This window comes from Planococcus citri, chromosome 3, assembly GCF_950023065.1.
Source record: "Planococcus citri chromosome 3, ihPlaCitr1.1, whole genome shotgun sequence".
Classification (NCBI taxonomy): Eukaryota; Metazoa; Arthropoda; class Insecta; order Hemiptera; family Pseudococcidae; genus Planococcus; species Planococcus citri.
This window is the reverse complement of record NC_088679.1, coordinates 27,935,056-27,950,062: the sequence shown is the minus strand read 5'-3', so window position 1 is coordinate 27,950,062 and position 15,007 is coordinate 27,935,056. Positions and strand designations below refer to the sequence as shown.

The 15,007-nt window shown below is 35.3% G+C and overlaps 1 protein-coding gene across 1 annotated transcript in view; it reads right to left on the bottom strand.

Moving 5' to 3' along the window:
* The window catches only part of LOC135838338 (cytoglobin-2-like), a 386,622-nt gene that overhangs the window by 24,640 nt on the left and 346,975 nt on the right, over nucleotides 1–15,007 (bottom strand). The window contains exon 3 of the mRNA XM_065353916.1: nucleotides 1,184–1,288. Within this exon, the coding sequence (XP_065209988.1) occupies nucleotides 1,184–1,288 (105 nt within the window). The remainder of the gene's footprint in view (nucleotides 1–1,183; nucleotides 1,289–15,007) is intronic.

Here is a 15,007-nt window from a genome sequence, read left to right as displayed (position 1 = left end):
AGGTAAATCAACTCGAGCACGTATGATTTTTCCAAGAATTTCTTAATTGAAAACGTGAAAAACCTAAGACTCATTTTGAAAATAAGGAACACCCTGAACACAGATGGAGGCTCCAGAATGGTTTGAAATTAACAAAAGTCTACTCAGTCTGTTGGAATTTGGTTCGGATACCTCTAACTTCAACCTGAAATCATTTGGTAGAGGCTCCAGAATTGCTTAAGAAGGTTCGAAATCGTTTCCAATCGATTTGAATGGCTTGAAAATGGAGTACACATCAAATTCCAGCTTTCTAGCTCGATTTGATAAAACTTTGATTTTTTTTCTATTTTTGAACAAAAATTAGATTTTTAAAATTCGCCATTTAAATCGGAAAAAGCACTTCAACACCCAGAATGTTGAGTAATTACGTACCTACAGTTTTCCAAGTTGAACTGAAAATCAATTTTTGAAGATAGGGACGAGTATAGACTACACTAAAAATGAGCAAAATTTGTTCACATTTAAGTACTCTCAGTTATCCTAGATTGAAAACTGAAATGGCTACAAATTCCCTTTTAATTCAACGAATCATTGAGAAAATCTGTACATGAGTTGAAAAATGAAGTAATATTTTAATATACTAACTTTTTGTTTAGGAATAAAATTTAAAAAGTTATCAAAGCTCAAACTTTGATGATTCACCATTTTATAAAAATTAATTCACAAACAAATATAGGTACCTACTTTTTAAATTTTGGTCCGAGGCAAGAAGTTGTCATAACAAAATTAATTAATTTTTCAACGCCAGTAACTACATATTCATTTTCTCGATCATTTTTCAAATTCGCAGCCTTTCATTTCACAACTTAACCAAAAAATGGTGTCACTGATACTTTTCTCATTGATCAATGTTGTAATATTCCATATTCAAGACCAAGCAAGAACATTTGAAAATCACTTCTCTTGCAAAAAACAGCGCAATCTACTCGTACATGGCGAACATTCAGCTTCATTTCATTTTGCAAAACTCAAGTCCTACAATCGAACAAACAGTCAAGTTTTTTTTTTCATCAAATCGAAGATCAAATTTTCTCACTTCCATTATTCCATTCCAAATCTAGCATGTTCATTATCATGAGCTCTATTCAAAAACTACATACTTCTTCCAATATACCTAACATGTAAATTAAAAAATATTCATTACCTTAATGCGTGTGCTCGTAGCTGTTTACTTTGTTTCAGTTCTTCTAGTTCTATTCCGCTAAATGGCATGAAAACTTGTTGGACATCTGGATGGGTTTCAAATAAACTGAAACATAGAATTATCAACATTGACGGTCAATCACCAGTGGAAGCTATTTTTTAAAAGCTCACATCAGTACTGTTTTTCAAAAATAAGCTAACATGGCATTTGAAAAATGCAACAGGTGGGTAATTAGGTACATACTCGTATGTAGATATTGGGAACCATTGAAACAATAATCACTGGAAACGTAGGTAGTGAGCGAAAGAACTATAGCCATGATTACAAGAGAGTTTTTGCATTTGCTTTCGGTTTATTTCAAATAATTTTTCCAGTTTTGAAGTTTTGGTTGAATGTCGTTTTCTACTCTTTAAGGTATTTTCAAACATCGTAGCGGGAAACTTGATTTGTATTCGTTAGGTATAGGCATATCGAGCATGTGCTTTGCTTCAAATTCCTCGAACAATTTTTTCTGCATGTTTTTAAGATTCGCCATTCGCCCCTGCCATCATTTTTTATTTCAATAATACGAGTAAATAATAAGAAGCATTGCATATGATTAATTGATGGAGGCAATTCCGCCATCAACGACAACGACATCCACTTCACATATCATATTTATTTAGTCAACCGTTAACGAGATGATCCACGCGGAAATGAGAGAAGAATCTTAGCAGCACTAGAGTAAGTAGTCTACTTGTAGGCGTAGGCTGAGAATGGCGCCATTTTTATTGATGAGCGTAATATCCGAATTGAATAACTAGGCTATTTGGAGTCTTATTTTTTTTTCATCCAAGCAGCGTATTCCGTTCTTTATACCGTCCATTGAAATACACCGTGTAAAAAAGCTGGTAGCTGGTAAATAGCTGGCGTATAAATGAAGCCTGCTCGAGATGATCTTTGAAGTCGAGTTTCCCCACTAAATGAATTTCCCAAGAAAAAAAAACCACACGAACGAGTGAGTTTTTGAGGATACTTTGAAGTTATGCTATTGTATCTTTTTCAATTTACTTTTCGTCGAGTACGCCATTTAAAAGAACTATCTCCACAGGAAAGGGGAAGCAACGTTTATAGTAGTACGTCATGTCACGTTAAAGCAGCCTATTAAAAGCTCTCGATACTAATTAACGAGTGCATTGTATGTATTTAGAAGTTTTTAATCTTGCGAAGGTACTTTTATAGAACCTAATATGCGCTTACGTGGGTTGCTATTTACGTATATTTGAATAAATATCTGGTACTTTGTGAATATTTTCAAAAGAGATGCAATCCAAAACACTGTAAAATGAATAGGGAGGAAGTTGGTAAACTTGGAAAAAAAAGTAGCACTCAAAAAAGGCATGTCTGAAAAAAAAGGAGAGAATCACTGAACCAGGTCATAAAATAAATGCATGCTGAAGGATTGTTGACCGTGTGATTCGAAATACCTAAGTACGAATATTAAAAGATCATAAAACAAGGCCAAATAAAAAATGGATTTGTAAGTAATTTTCGCAAAAAAAATAAATAAAAAAAATTCCAAGATTAGCTTGAAATTGTGAAATTGACCAATAAACAAGGATTTTAAGATTATGGACCATTTCGACGAAAGACTCCCAGGGTTGAGAAAACTTTTTTTGAACATTAATCAACTCTTCAGCGGACTCAACAATACAAATTTTGAAAAGAGTTCCAAGGCAACTATTTTGAAACCATTTTCAAAAAAGAATCGAACTGTTGAAAATTCAATTCATTTTCAACTCTTTTAAAATCGCTTGCAAAATTCTCAAAACTTATTTATTTACCAATTTGTTTACACCTCGTACTACTGAAACACCATATCCAGAAAAGAATGACCAAATTCGATTTAATGCCCCAAAACACAGCACTTACAGCTATAGGTAAGATTATTTCTTTTTTATCGGCAATTTCGACAGCTCGTTGGGAGAATTTTTCACAGTAAGACAAAAGATGAAATTATAATGGAACAGAATCAAATGGTTGCGGGGGTTTTTGATTTTGAAAAATGTATATTTCAGAATTACTATATTTTCTATGTAGCATTATGCATAAAAATTAATTTTTGATCGCTTTTACAATAAATTTTTCGAATTCAACTTCGAAAATTTGATAAATTCTAAATTTTTACATTGAAATTGAGGTTCAAGTCTCATTTTCCCCTTCAAATTCCAAAAAAAAAAATCTCAAACTTCAGTTCCTTCACAATTTTTTTTCTAAATTTTAGAATTTCTAAAATGAAAATTTTCGAAATCAAAAACTGCGTGATACCTGATCCAACCTCATTCTGGTTTTGTTATAATACGAGTATGAACATTTTTCATTGTGAGCTGTCAATTGTTTGAAAAAAAAGGAAATTGAATGTTGAGTTGTGGCTCACATAGTCTCAAAAAAATTTAGGAAAAAATAGGAAAAATTTCCAGGTTACGGAACTTTATACTTTTTCATCAATTTGGCATTTTGTTCCCGTCTGCATAAGCTACATAATTATTTAAATCTGGCTCTGGAAAGTGTAAATCAGTAGAATGGACAAGTGGTAAAATAAGTACAATTACGTACGTACCTGCAGAAACTTGAGAGAAAAATATTTATGAAACACACATTTTTCAAAATTGCAACAAAATTTTTTTTCTTTTTTTCCCCTCAATTTCCAACAATTGTCAGTTCTGCATATCATTGATGGGGAATTTGAAACGGAAACACAGAAGGTAAGTAATTTTATTTTACGTCGCGGGAAAATTTTCAAAATGCCAAGCGTGACGCCGATTTTTGAAAACTTGAAAACAATTCTTGAATTCTTCACAACCTCCAGCCTTTAAAAACTTTGAAAAAATTTCGGTAAATTGTTGAAATTATGCCAGACTTTTCAAGACTGAGAGAAAATACGAATTTCTGACATTTTAATAATATCAGATTCTTAAAAACGTGGAGAAAAATTTGATCAAGTTTCAATATTTAGACTTTAGAGTGATCTGATTTCACAATATTTTGTCTGACTTTCAAGAACTTGGAAAAAAATCATATGAATTATTTCTTGACATGAAACAAAGCGTTCTTTCACTCTATGAATAACAAGCCATCAGCTATTCGCTGATTGCAAAGGGGTTTTTGCTTTTTGTTGGGTGCTTTTTAGTTTTTTTGATCACTGCCAAAAGCAAGAAATTTACAGAGTAATGAATTTGCAAAAAAAATAAAATAAAAGAAAACTGAATAAATAAAGCTTCTGGCTTTGGCTAGCTTTCAAGTTTTAGCTTTTAACCCCCCCTCTTCCACAGCTTTCAGCTAGCTTTCCTGCTTTCCATCCGCATTATGTACATTCGAATCAAAATCGCATCACCTTTTTTTAAATAGGTACCTATCTTTCAACTTACAAGTTATTTATTAATTGAAAAACTATTCGGTATTCGACATAGAACATGTTGAATGAATAATAATATTAATAATTGATGAAAAAAATCATCAAAATGTGACACATCACACATCACATTTGACATTTCGTCAAAAACGTCGCCTATACGCGGCGATGACGTCACGTAGACTCTATGCACTCTCCTATCCAAATCACAGAATGGGTCTCTCCGAAATACTATTCACTGATTGGCTACAAACTAAATTGAAAATAATCAATTGCAATAGGGTTTATGCTGCTAGCAGCAAAAACCCTAAAAATTGCGAATAATTCGTTCGCGAACGATTCTTCTTTTCTGAGCAAATCGTTCGCGAACGATTTTCTCATAAGCGATGAATCATTCATGATTCAAGAACGGCTGGATCACTTGAGAAATAAAATCATAAATGATGCACGGTCGATAAGACAAAACGGAGCATTCTTTCAACTGTCAATGCAAATATTCGTGAATGATTCGTTCGCGAACGATTTGCTGGGAGGAGAAAAATTGTTCACGAACGAATGAATCACCAAAAAATTAGTTCAGGTGCAGACTATAACCACAGAACCGGACATTTTTCAATTCTGTTAGCAAAACGTGAACTCAATTCATTCGCGAACGATTTGCTCAGATGCTCAGAATCGACAGATCATTCGAGAGCTACACTGCATTACTCCTATAAATCGAATTTAGCGGAAGAGAACGAGGCAAAATTTGAATTTTTCTAATCCATCAATCAAATTTAAAGATGATTCGTTCGCGAACGATTTGATCATAGGTGGAAAAGGAAAAATCATTGGCGAATTGAATGATCACCAATTACGCAAACTAAATCAAAATACTCTCAGAAAGACTTGACATTGAAAATCCATCAATAAAAATTAAAGTCGAATCGTTCGCGAACGAATCGTTCAGAAATTATGAATCATTCGAGAACGACTAAATCTCTTGGAAATCAAATCAGACGACACACGACATAACAAAACAAAACGTTCTTCAGTCGAACAATAAAAATTGTGAATGTGTAATTCGTTCTCGAACGATTTGCTCGGAGAAGAAAAGTCGTTCGCAAACGAATAAATCACTTAAAAAATCAAATCGCGAATAGACACATCACATAATTTGATCATTTTAATGCTTTCATCAAAACCGAACTCAAAAAATTGAAGTCGATTCGTTCGCGAACGATTCACTCACAAATGATGAATCATTTGAGAAGGACTGAATCTCTTGGAAATAAAATCAGACGATATACGATATAACAAAACAAAACGTTCTTCAATCTAACAAGAAAAATTGTGAATAATTCGTTCGCGAACGATTTGCTCAGATATAAAAAAAAACGTTCGCAAACGAATAAACCACTAAAAAAATCAAATCACGAACACTAACAGACAGCTAGATCACAAAATTTGATAATTTTAATGTTGTCATCAAAACTGGACCCAATTCTCAATCTGTTCGCGAACGATTTGTTCAGAATCGAAAAATCATTCAAGAAAGACTAAATCACTCAGTTCATTCGTGATCGAATTACTTGTGAACAATTAACCGAGGACGAACGATTTTAAATTTCAAAACCAGAAAATCGGTTCGAAAGACAATGACTAGCGGTCCGCTCTCGCATTGAGGAAAACCAGTACAGATAGGCTCAAGTATTGTAAGCTGAAATAAAACTGTTCTTCGCGTATTTTCGTAATAAATTTCAACCCCATCAAAAGAGAAAAACCTTCATCACGAAAAAACCACCAAAGGTTCAAGCACGAATTGCCTTCACACAGAACACACAACAAAACCCAAACTATCCACTTAACTCGACATTCACCATCAAGACCTAGGTACCTAATTCGAATCATCTCGCACACGCACACGATTAGATAGCAATCGGTTTCCAAAAAATTACCTCAATAGCTCGGCGAATTTTCCACACATTTGGTTCGTCATAATGGGACGACGTTAAACAAAAAGACTGCCGAGCCGATAGTAACTATAGCGCACCGCATCACTCAACACACGTATACCCTTTTTCCTTTTTCGTATCACCGGCAAATAAAACTTTCACGTAATCGAGGCCCAATTATCAGAAAATAAGCCTTTTCGATGCTTTATTTGTATTCCGACAACGTGAAATAATATCAACTCGCCGTATTTATTGGCGGTACCTACGCTTTATTTTCTCCGCATTACACAGGTACGCCATTAAATTTCAAAACCTATTTGAACTAATTTTGAAGATTAAATTTTCAGAGACGGATTATTCCACAGAGATTTGTGTTCAAGCTGAAAATGCTCTAAACGCTACAAAAGCTCGTCGTAAAATCCGCACCCTCGGTCTATACACAAAGCTTTCCGCCCAACCTTGGCCCCCGCCCTACTTCACTATTAGCCAAGCATTCGCTAAATTTATTAAATTAATATTTCCACTAATTACTTAATTAAATTTCGCCTTTCGTTAACCTCTCTCTCTCTCTCTATCTCTCGGTGAACAATCGGCCGTCGTCGTGTAATTGCGGTTCGTCTCCGAAATCCCAAATTGTGATTTAAAAAGCTTACTTACGTTTGTAATTTGGACGACGCGACGACTCAACGCAGCACGACGACGATGTTGACGTTGTTTTAGAGATATTCGCTACTCTTAGTCGTATTTCGACTTCCCTTATGTTTACGTGTGATACAAATACATCTCCAAGCAGTAATTAGGTAGTAGCTAGGTGTACCGAGACATTCAGTAAGTGGTTTTCTTTTTTCCACGCTATACACTCGCTGTTCTATTAACTTCTAAATAAACGTTTTATTCCTCGAGGAGTTTCAATTATCAACAACAAAGGTATCAAAAGAGAGAAAAAAGTTGCTTTAAAAAAATGTACATACTGCAAACATTTGTTTTAGTTAAAAAACCAGCTAATGGAATACGGGGTTTCATACATGAAAAACGTGCACATTAAACTCGATTTGTTGAAGAGAAACCGAACTTGAAAAGGTAGGTAGAAATATGTTCACCTAAATTCAGTAATTAAATTTGGGATTATTTTCTGGAAAAACAATTTAATAGGTAACTAATTAGGACGAATAAAAAGTTGAATGGTTCAACTCATTTCTCCTAATTCTGAATTGATCATCATTTTTAGGGTTAGGTAATCAGGTTCCAGAAATCTCAATGCTCATTGCTCACAAAGACCATCCAGGAATCGTTAAGATGAAAATCGTTTACAAAACGGTCAATTTTAGACCATTCCAGAGCTTTCGCAGCTTCCCTTCAAATTTCAAATTTCTTTGGAAAAAGGACCAAAAACGAACAGTTATCGCGAAGTTTCAAGAGTGCCAGTTCAAAGTACATTTTTCACCAATTTGAAAATTCCAGAAAAGATGAACAAGATTTTCAAAAATGACATCAGGGTCGTAGAGGGAGGGGGGGCTAAATGGGGCAATTTGCCTCGGGCCCTCTGATTGGAGGCAGGTGATTCGTGAATTCGAGAAGACGAATCGAAAAGAGCAGGTATTTTTTTCACAAGTTGTAAATCTCAAATTTGAAAAAAAATTCCAAAATCGTCAATTTTTGAAAGAAATTACTCAAAACATGGTCTACCCTCCAAAGTCGACCTTCCGAATCGATAGCAACCATTTTCGAACTGATTTTGGAGCCTCCAGTAAAAGTTTTTTTTCCTCCGGCAATTTCAAATCGCTCTGGAAAGTGTTCTTGAAGTCGATTTTAAAGGATAAAAGAAGTTACGATTGATTCGTTGCAAAAATTGACAATTTTGGATTTTTTTCAAAATTAAGATTTCCAACGTGTAGAAAAAAACGCTCTTTTTAACTCGTCTCCGCAGATTTGCGATTCACCTGCACCAATTAATTTGGAACGTTGAACTTGTGTATTAGTCCAGGAAAAATAGCATTCCATTGGGAAAAATGGGGGAGAAAGCTGAATTTTGGTATACTGGTCCATTTTTTTGTGCTGAACACGAATCCGATGAGTCCCCGGTCGTCCCCGGTGTGCGTTCTCCCCTATTGTGGATCTAAGCCCCCCAAAACCAGTTTTTTGCAATTTTCTCCCCCGCATTGCATTTTAGCGAGAAATAGGTGGTCGGATCAGAATCTACGTCAAATTTCCGATCTAGTGATATATCAACTTTCTTTCTACCCCCAAGGGGGGTGGAACCACAACCATTCAAAAAAGGGGGTTCCCCAAAAAATACATAGGGGCTGTAGGCGCCTAAGAGGGGTGAAATGGTCCCCAAAAGCGTTTAACATGAAAGGTGGGTACCATAGAGAAACCTCTGCGCAAAAAATTTCAGATCCACACCCCCTACCCTTTTTGCGGAGCCCCCCTTTTTGAAATTTCAGTAGCACTTTTCTCAGCCCCATTTCAACCGATTTTGAAAATTTTTCTAGAAGTTATGTATATTCTTGATAGGTATTCACACAAAAATTTTCAACCCCCTCCCCTCAAATTTACCCCTCAAAATGGCGTTTTTTTCATTTTTTTATGCCTATTAACAATCAAGATTGCGAGGTACAATTTTGTAAACACGTTTTTTGGATGTATTTTTGGCCCCCAAACATCATATACTATATTAGAAATTTTTGCTGTGGTGCGCCGTGGTGAAAACTTGGAATAATGTATCGTAGGGGGGTGGGGGGTGAAATGGGAATTTTGAAAAAAATAACTATCAATGAGTAGGGTGTCGTTTTCATATGATTCGATACCGCTGAGCACGAATATGACCTCAGATTTTCTGCTACACTCACCTACCCCTCTCCAGAGCCCCTCAGCCCCCTCAATTTTCACGATTTTCGAAATATAGTTATCTTGATGATGTTGGTGTCGTTTTCATATGATTCGATACCGCTGAGCACGAATATGACCTCAGATTTTCTGCTACAATCACTTACCCCTCTCCAGAGCCCCTCAGCTCCCTCAATTTTCACAATTTTCGAAATGAAGTTATTTTCGTGATGTTGGTTTCATTGCTATGAGAAAATTACATAAGTTCATTGTTATTGTACATAAAATTTCTCGTAGAATCAGCTACAGCACATGGCTCCCCCTCGAGGGGGGTGGATCCTTCAATTTTTTTCCACGCAGAAAACGCAACAAATCTGTATGTGTACTGGACTGTATAGGTCTGCGGAGCATATGTGGCATAATAATTATTCATGATAACTGTAACTTGAGTATGTATGAGTATGTATTTTATAATTCAATGACTACCTACATAAAAAATCACAAGAAAAAAATATGGTAACGAGACCACAGTGCAGTACACATACAGATTTGTTGCGTTTTCTGCGTGAAAAAAAATTGAAGGATCCACCCCCCTCGAGGGGGAGCCATGTGCTGTAGCTGATTCTACGAGAAATTTTATGTACAATAACAATGAACTTATGTAATTTTCCCATAGCAATGAAACCAACATCACGAAAATAACTTCATTTCGAAAATTGTGAAAATTGAGGGAGCTGAGGGGCTCTGGAGAGGGGTAAGTGATTGTAGCAGAAAATCTGAGGTCATATTCGTGCTCAGCGGTATCGAATCATATGAAAACGACACCAACATCATCAAGATAACTATATTTCGAAAATCGTGAAAATTGAGGGGGCTGAGGGGCTCTGGAGAGGGGTAGGTGAGTGTAGCAGAAAATCTGAGGTCATATTCGTGCTCAGCGGTATCGAATCATATGAAAACGACACCCTACTCATTGATAGTTATTTTTTTCAAAATTCCCATTTCACCCCCCACCCCCCTACGATACATTATTCCAAGTTTTCACCACGGCGCACCACAGCAAAAATTTCTAATATAGTATATGATGTTTGGGGGCCAAAAATACATCCAAAAAACGTGTTTACAAAATTGTACCTCGCAATCTTGATTGTTAATAGGCATAAAAAAATGAAAAAAACGCCATTTTGAGGGGTAAATTTGAGGGGAGGGGGTTGAAAATTTTTGTGTGAATACCTATCAAGGATATACATAACTTCCAGAAAAATTTTCAAAATCGGTTGAAATGGGGCTGAGAAAAGTGCTACTGAAATTTCAAAAAGGGGGGCTCCGCAAAAAGGGTAGGGGGTGTGGATCTGAAATTTTTTGCGCAGAGGTTTCTCTATGGTACCCACCTTTCATGTTAAACGCTTTTGGGGACCATTTCACCCCTCTTAGGCGCCTACAGCCCTTATGTATTTTTTGGGGAACCCCCTTTTTTGAATGGTTGTGGTTCCACCCCCCTTGGGGGTAGAAAGAAAGTTGATATATCACTAGATCGGAAATTTGACGTAGATTCTGATCCGACCACCTATTTCTCGCTAAAATGCAATGCGGGGGAGAAAATTGCAAAAAACTGGTTTTGGGGGGCTTAGATCCACAATAGGGGAGAACGCACACCGGGGACGACCGGGGACTCATCGGATTCGTGTTCAGCACAAAAAAATGGACCAGTATACCAAAATTCAGCTTTCTCCCCCATTTTTCCCAATGACCCTTTTTTTTCATCTAATTTTCCTGGACTATATGACAAAATTCAATTTTCAGCCGCTGAAGTTGATTACAACCTATTCCCGGAGCCATTTAATGATTTAAAATTGCTGTGGGAAGGGGGGGAGTCTACCTTTGTTGGAGGCCACGAACGCTTTTTTATTGGAACATCATTCGATGTGCCTGCATAACCGACCAACTCGAAAACATTCATAATTTCGTAATTGAACTATATTAGAGCCTCGAAAGTGATTTGAAATCACTGAAGAAAATTTAATAATCATGATAGAGGCTCCAAAATGAGCTAAAAAGGATTGTTTTCAAGTCAGAAGATCATGAACACAGACACCCTAGACGATATCTCAACAAGAAATCGAGGTGTATAGTTTTTTTTTTTTTTCATATAGTTATTTAATGCTTTTACTGTTACAAAGAAAACTTTTCTCATTTTTCCTCGAATTGATAAATTGGTCAAAAATTCACTTTTGAAGTGACACTTCTGGTCCTGGAATTTTGCATTAACGATCTGAAACAATCGAGAGGGTATCCAATACGCGCCAAACAAAGTTATAAGAGCTCAAGGTACGAGTAATTTTTGTCCTTTCAGAAATTTAAAATTTCCAGAAAATACTGAAAACTCACCGGAAGCTCCAGAATGGCCGAAAACTGGTTAATTTCGTCGTAGGTGGATGGTGGGGGGAGGATTGAAATGAAGTAAGTAATTATTCACACTGGTACATAAATTTCTCGAATATTTAAAAATTCGCCTAAAAAAATTGTAAATGCAAAAGTCGTAATAACAAGATTTGTTCAGTTTTCGATAAACTGTCCATTTTTTTGCATTGTGACATTTTTTCCTCTCAAAATCTCTTTGTAGTCCATTCAAGTTACGTGTTGGGCAAGAAATCATACGAGCAGATTTTGCTCTTTTTTTTAAAAACGTACTTTCACAATACACACCCACGAAGTCAGAGGTGAATTTTGACTGAAATTTTTTAAAATGTTATTTGGTCCTTCAATTTTCAAAAAAAATGGGTAACAACTTCAAGCAACATTTTTTTACAAGGAAACCTCTCGAGGTGTCTGCCTCTGATTCGAACGGGACCGCGATTTTCAGATACAGCATGGTCTGAAATCCTTCGCAACTCAAATTTCAGCTGCGCAAATTGATTAATCGAAGAACGAATCCGCGTATTTACGGCGAACTGCTTATGCAATTTTATTAACGTTTCTGAATTACTACGGTTCGCGGAGAATACAGATTTGAAGGCAACACAAGCCGCACTGTAATGTCGGCTGAATTCAATTTCGATCTTTGTCAGTCACTTTTTAATGTGGGTTCAAAGCGTCGATTTTAAAAAATGAGCACTCTTAATGGATTTGGTGAATTTTGGTGTAATAGGGTATGCTGTTCAATTGACCAAATCACAAACAAGCCATCAGCTATTCGCTGATTACAAGAGAGTTTTTGCTGTTTTCAAATTTATTTAAATGGATTTAATCGGAAATTCACAAAACAAAATACTAACTATAGACATCAATACGGTTCAAACTTTAAAATTTTTACACTTCCAATTTTTGTCGATTCATCAACATTTTCTTCTTTGTCGTCAAGTAACTCGTCCTTCTCATACCGTTCCAGCCATTATAACATCGTAAATTTTTCGCTTATATGTATACGTTTTCTTTTTTGTTGCTAGCATTGCACTGTTCTCGTAAGAATTTAAACATAGCTCCAGTATTTCCATTTTCTATATCCATTTGTTTTATTATGTCTAAGAAAGTGTTGCGCAGCTTCGTTTTTAAAGTAACATCGGTTATCTGGTTGTAATGAGACTTCAACAATTCAAACAGTGGATCGTCGTCACCTGAAAGTGGTTCTTTATGAACCACTGACAATAATTGAGTCATTATTGGCGACTTTTGGGTCTCTTCGACGTCATTTTGGAAAGTGGTTTCCAAAAATTCGAAGAACCCGGCATCAGAATTTTTTGCATATTGCTTAGCATTTTAATAATTAAAATTCTACGACGACGTTGACGACGACGTTGACGACTATGAAAAAGTGATTACAATAGAGTTTTTTCGCGCTTCGCGCAAAAACTCTAAAAAGTTGAGCTTTGAAAAAAAAATTACGTTGGAAAACGAAAGCTTTGAAAAATCTCAAATCCTTCATTTCCAACAAAACAAATTAATATTAGAAACTAGAAATTTTTTTCAAAAGTAAATTCAACAACAGGAGTAAAAAGCATTAACCAAAAGCACTTTTTGAAAATATTTTTAAAGCATTGGAAAAAATCGTGGTCACGATAGTGAAAAAGGTCATCAGGCAATTTACAATTTGAGCTAAAATAAAAACTTGGTGATAGAAATGCCATGGATCAAAAAATGAAAAAAAATCTGGGTCACCAAGAGAAGATTTTTTAATCAAGTCATAAAAATCTTGCCGTACAAAGACATTTCTATCACCAAGTTTTCATTTCAGCTCAAATTGTCAACTGCCTGACGACTTTTTATATTATCGTGATTACGATTTTTTTCTTATTCATTTTTTAAAATGTTTTCAAAAAATGCTTTTGACAAATGTTTTTTACTCGCGCGTTGTTGAATTATTTTTGAAAAAAAGTTCCAATTTAGATTCATTTGTTGTGTCGGAAATTGAGCATTTGAGCTTTTTCAAAACTTTTATTTTCCAATGGGTATGATTTATCGTTATGACAGAAAAAGTGAATCGCACGACAGAATAGGTGGCTTAAACGACAGGCCCGACTAATAAAAGAAATCGAACGACAGATAAATTATTCGCCCGACAATTGTAAAAAAAAATCACGACAGATATATTCGTTAACACGTCTATTTTTATTAAAAAAAAATCTTTCAACACATCTTTTTAGCCAAATTTCCGTAAAAAATGATGGCTATTGCGGTAGGCCTGACTTTGAGGGAAAAAGTTGTGGGTCAAAAATTTTGATATTTTTCGATGTTTTGAGCTTAAACTAGACGATTCCCAGTGTGTCCAATTTTATATTGATTTCTAGATTTTTTGCTAATTTTTGATATATCAATTCAAAAATGGACCATTTTCAGCGATTTATGAATTTTTTTTAGAAATGTGAGAGCTATTCTGCAAAAATTATAAAAATTAGTTCTGAAACTAATATCAACTTCTCCTAACTGAATTGAAGGGCTTCACGGAAAAGAGACCTTGATCAATTTTTTTTCACTGATTTTTACAAGTTCAAATGGACTCAAAATTTTTTCCAGTATAAGCAAACATTTTCCAATTCGTTTTTCAATATCACTGAATATGGTGGAATTGATGAAAAAAAATATTTTGAATTGTAAAAATCAGAAAAACAAAATAATTGACTAAGGCCCCTTTTCTATGGAACCCCTCAATTTCACCATTTCTGGCCATTCTGAAGCCTCTACAGCAATTTTCGATTTTTTCCAAAACTTTATTTTTTCTCCACAAAGAGTGAACTGCAGCTTCCAGCGATTTTTTTAATTTTCTGCAAAAATTAAGTTTGGCTCAACGGTCAAGAGGAGCGTTGAAAGTCTTTGATAATTTTATTCCTGTCGCTTAGACATGCTTTTTTGGCGGGGGAAGTTGTCGTGATTCATATTTAAAAATAGTTGTGAGGATGCATTATTTTGCAGGTGAAACCCTGCCGTTTTAAGGACCTAACTTGTCGCTACCACAAATTTTATTGTCGTTTGCTGGTGTCGTTCAAACAACCTTAATACAACCTTTTCTGTCGTGCAATTACATATTTCCTTTTTCCAAAATGATTTTTCTTCGAAAGCTTAAATTTTTTGTGATTTTGTCAATCGAGCAGGGTACCCTATTACACTGTTCAAAGCAATTTTTCCCCACCATGGGAACCTAGAGAAACTCCAAAGAGTTCTATCAGATTTATGAGGGAA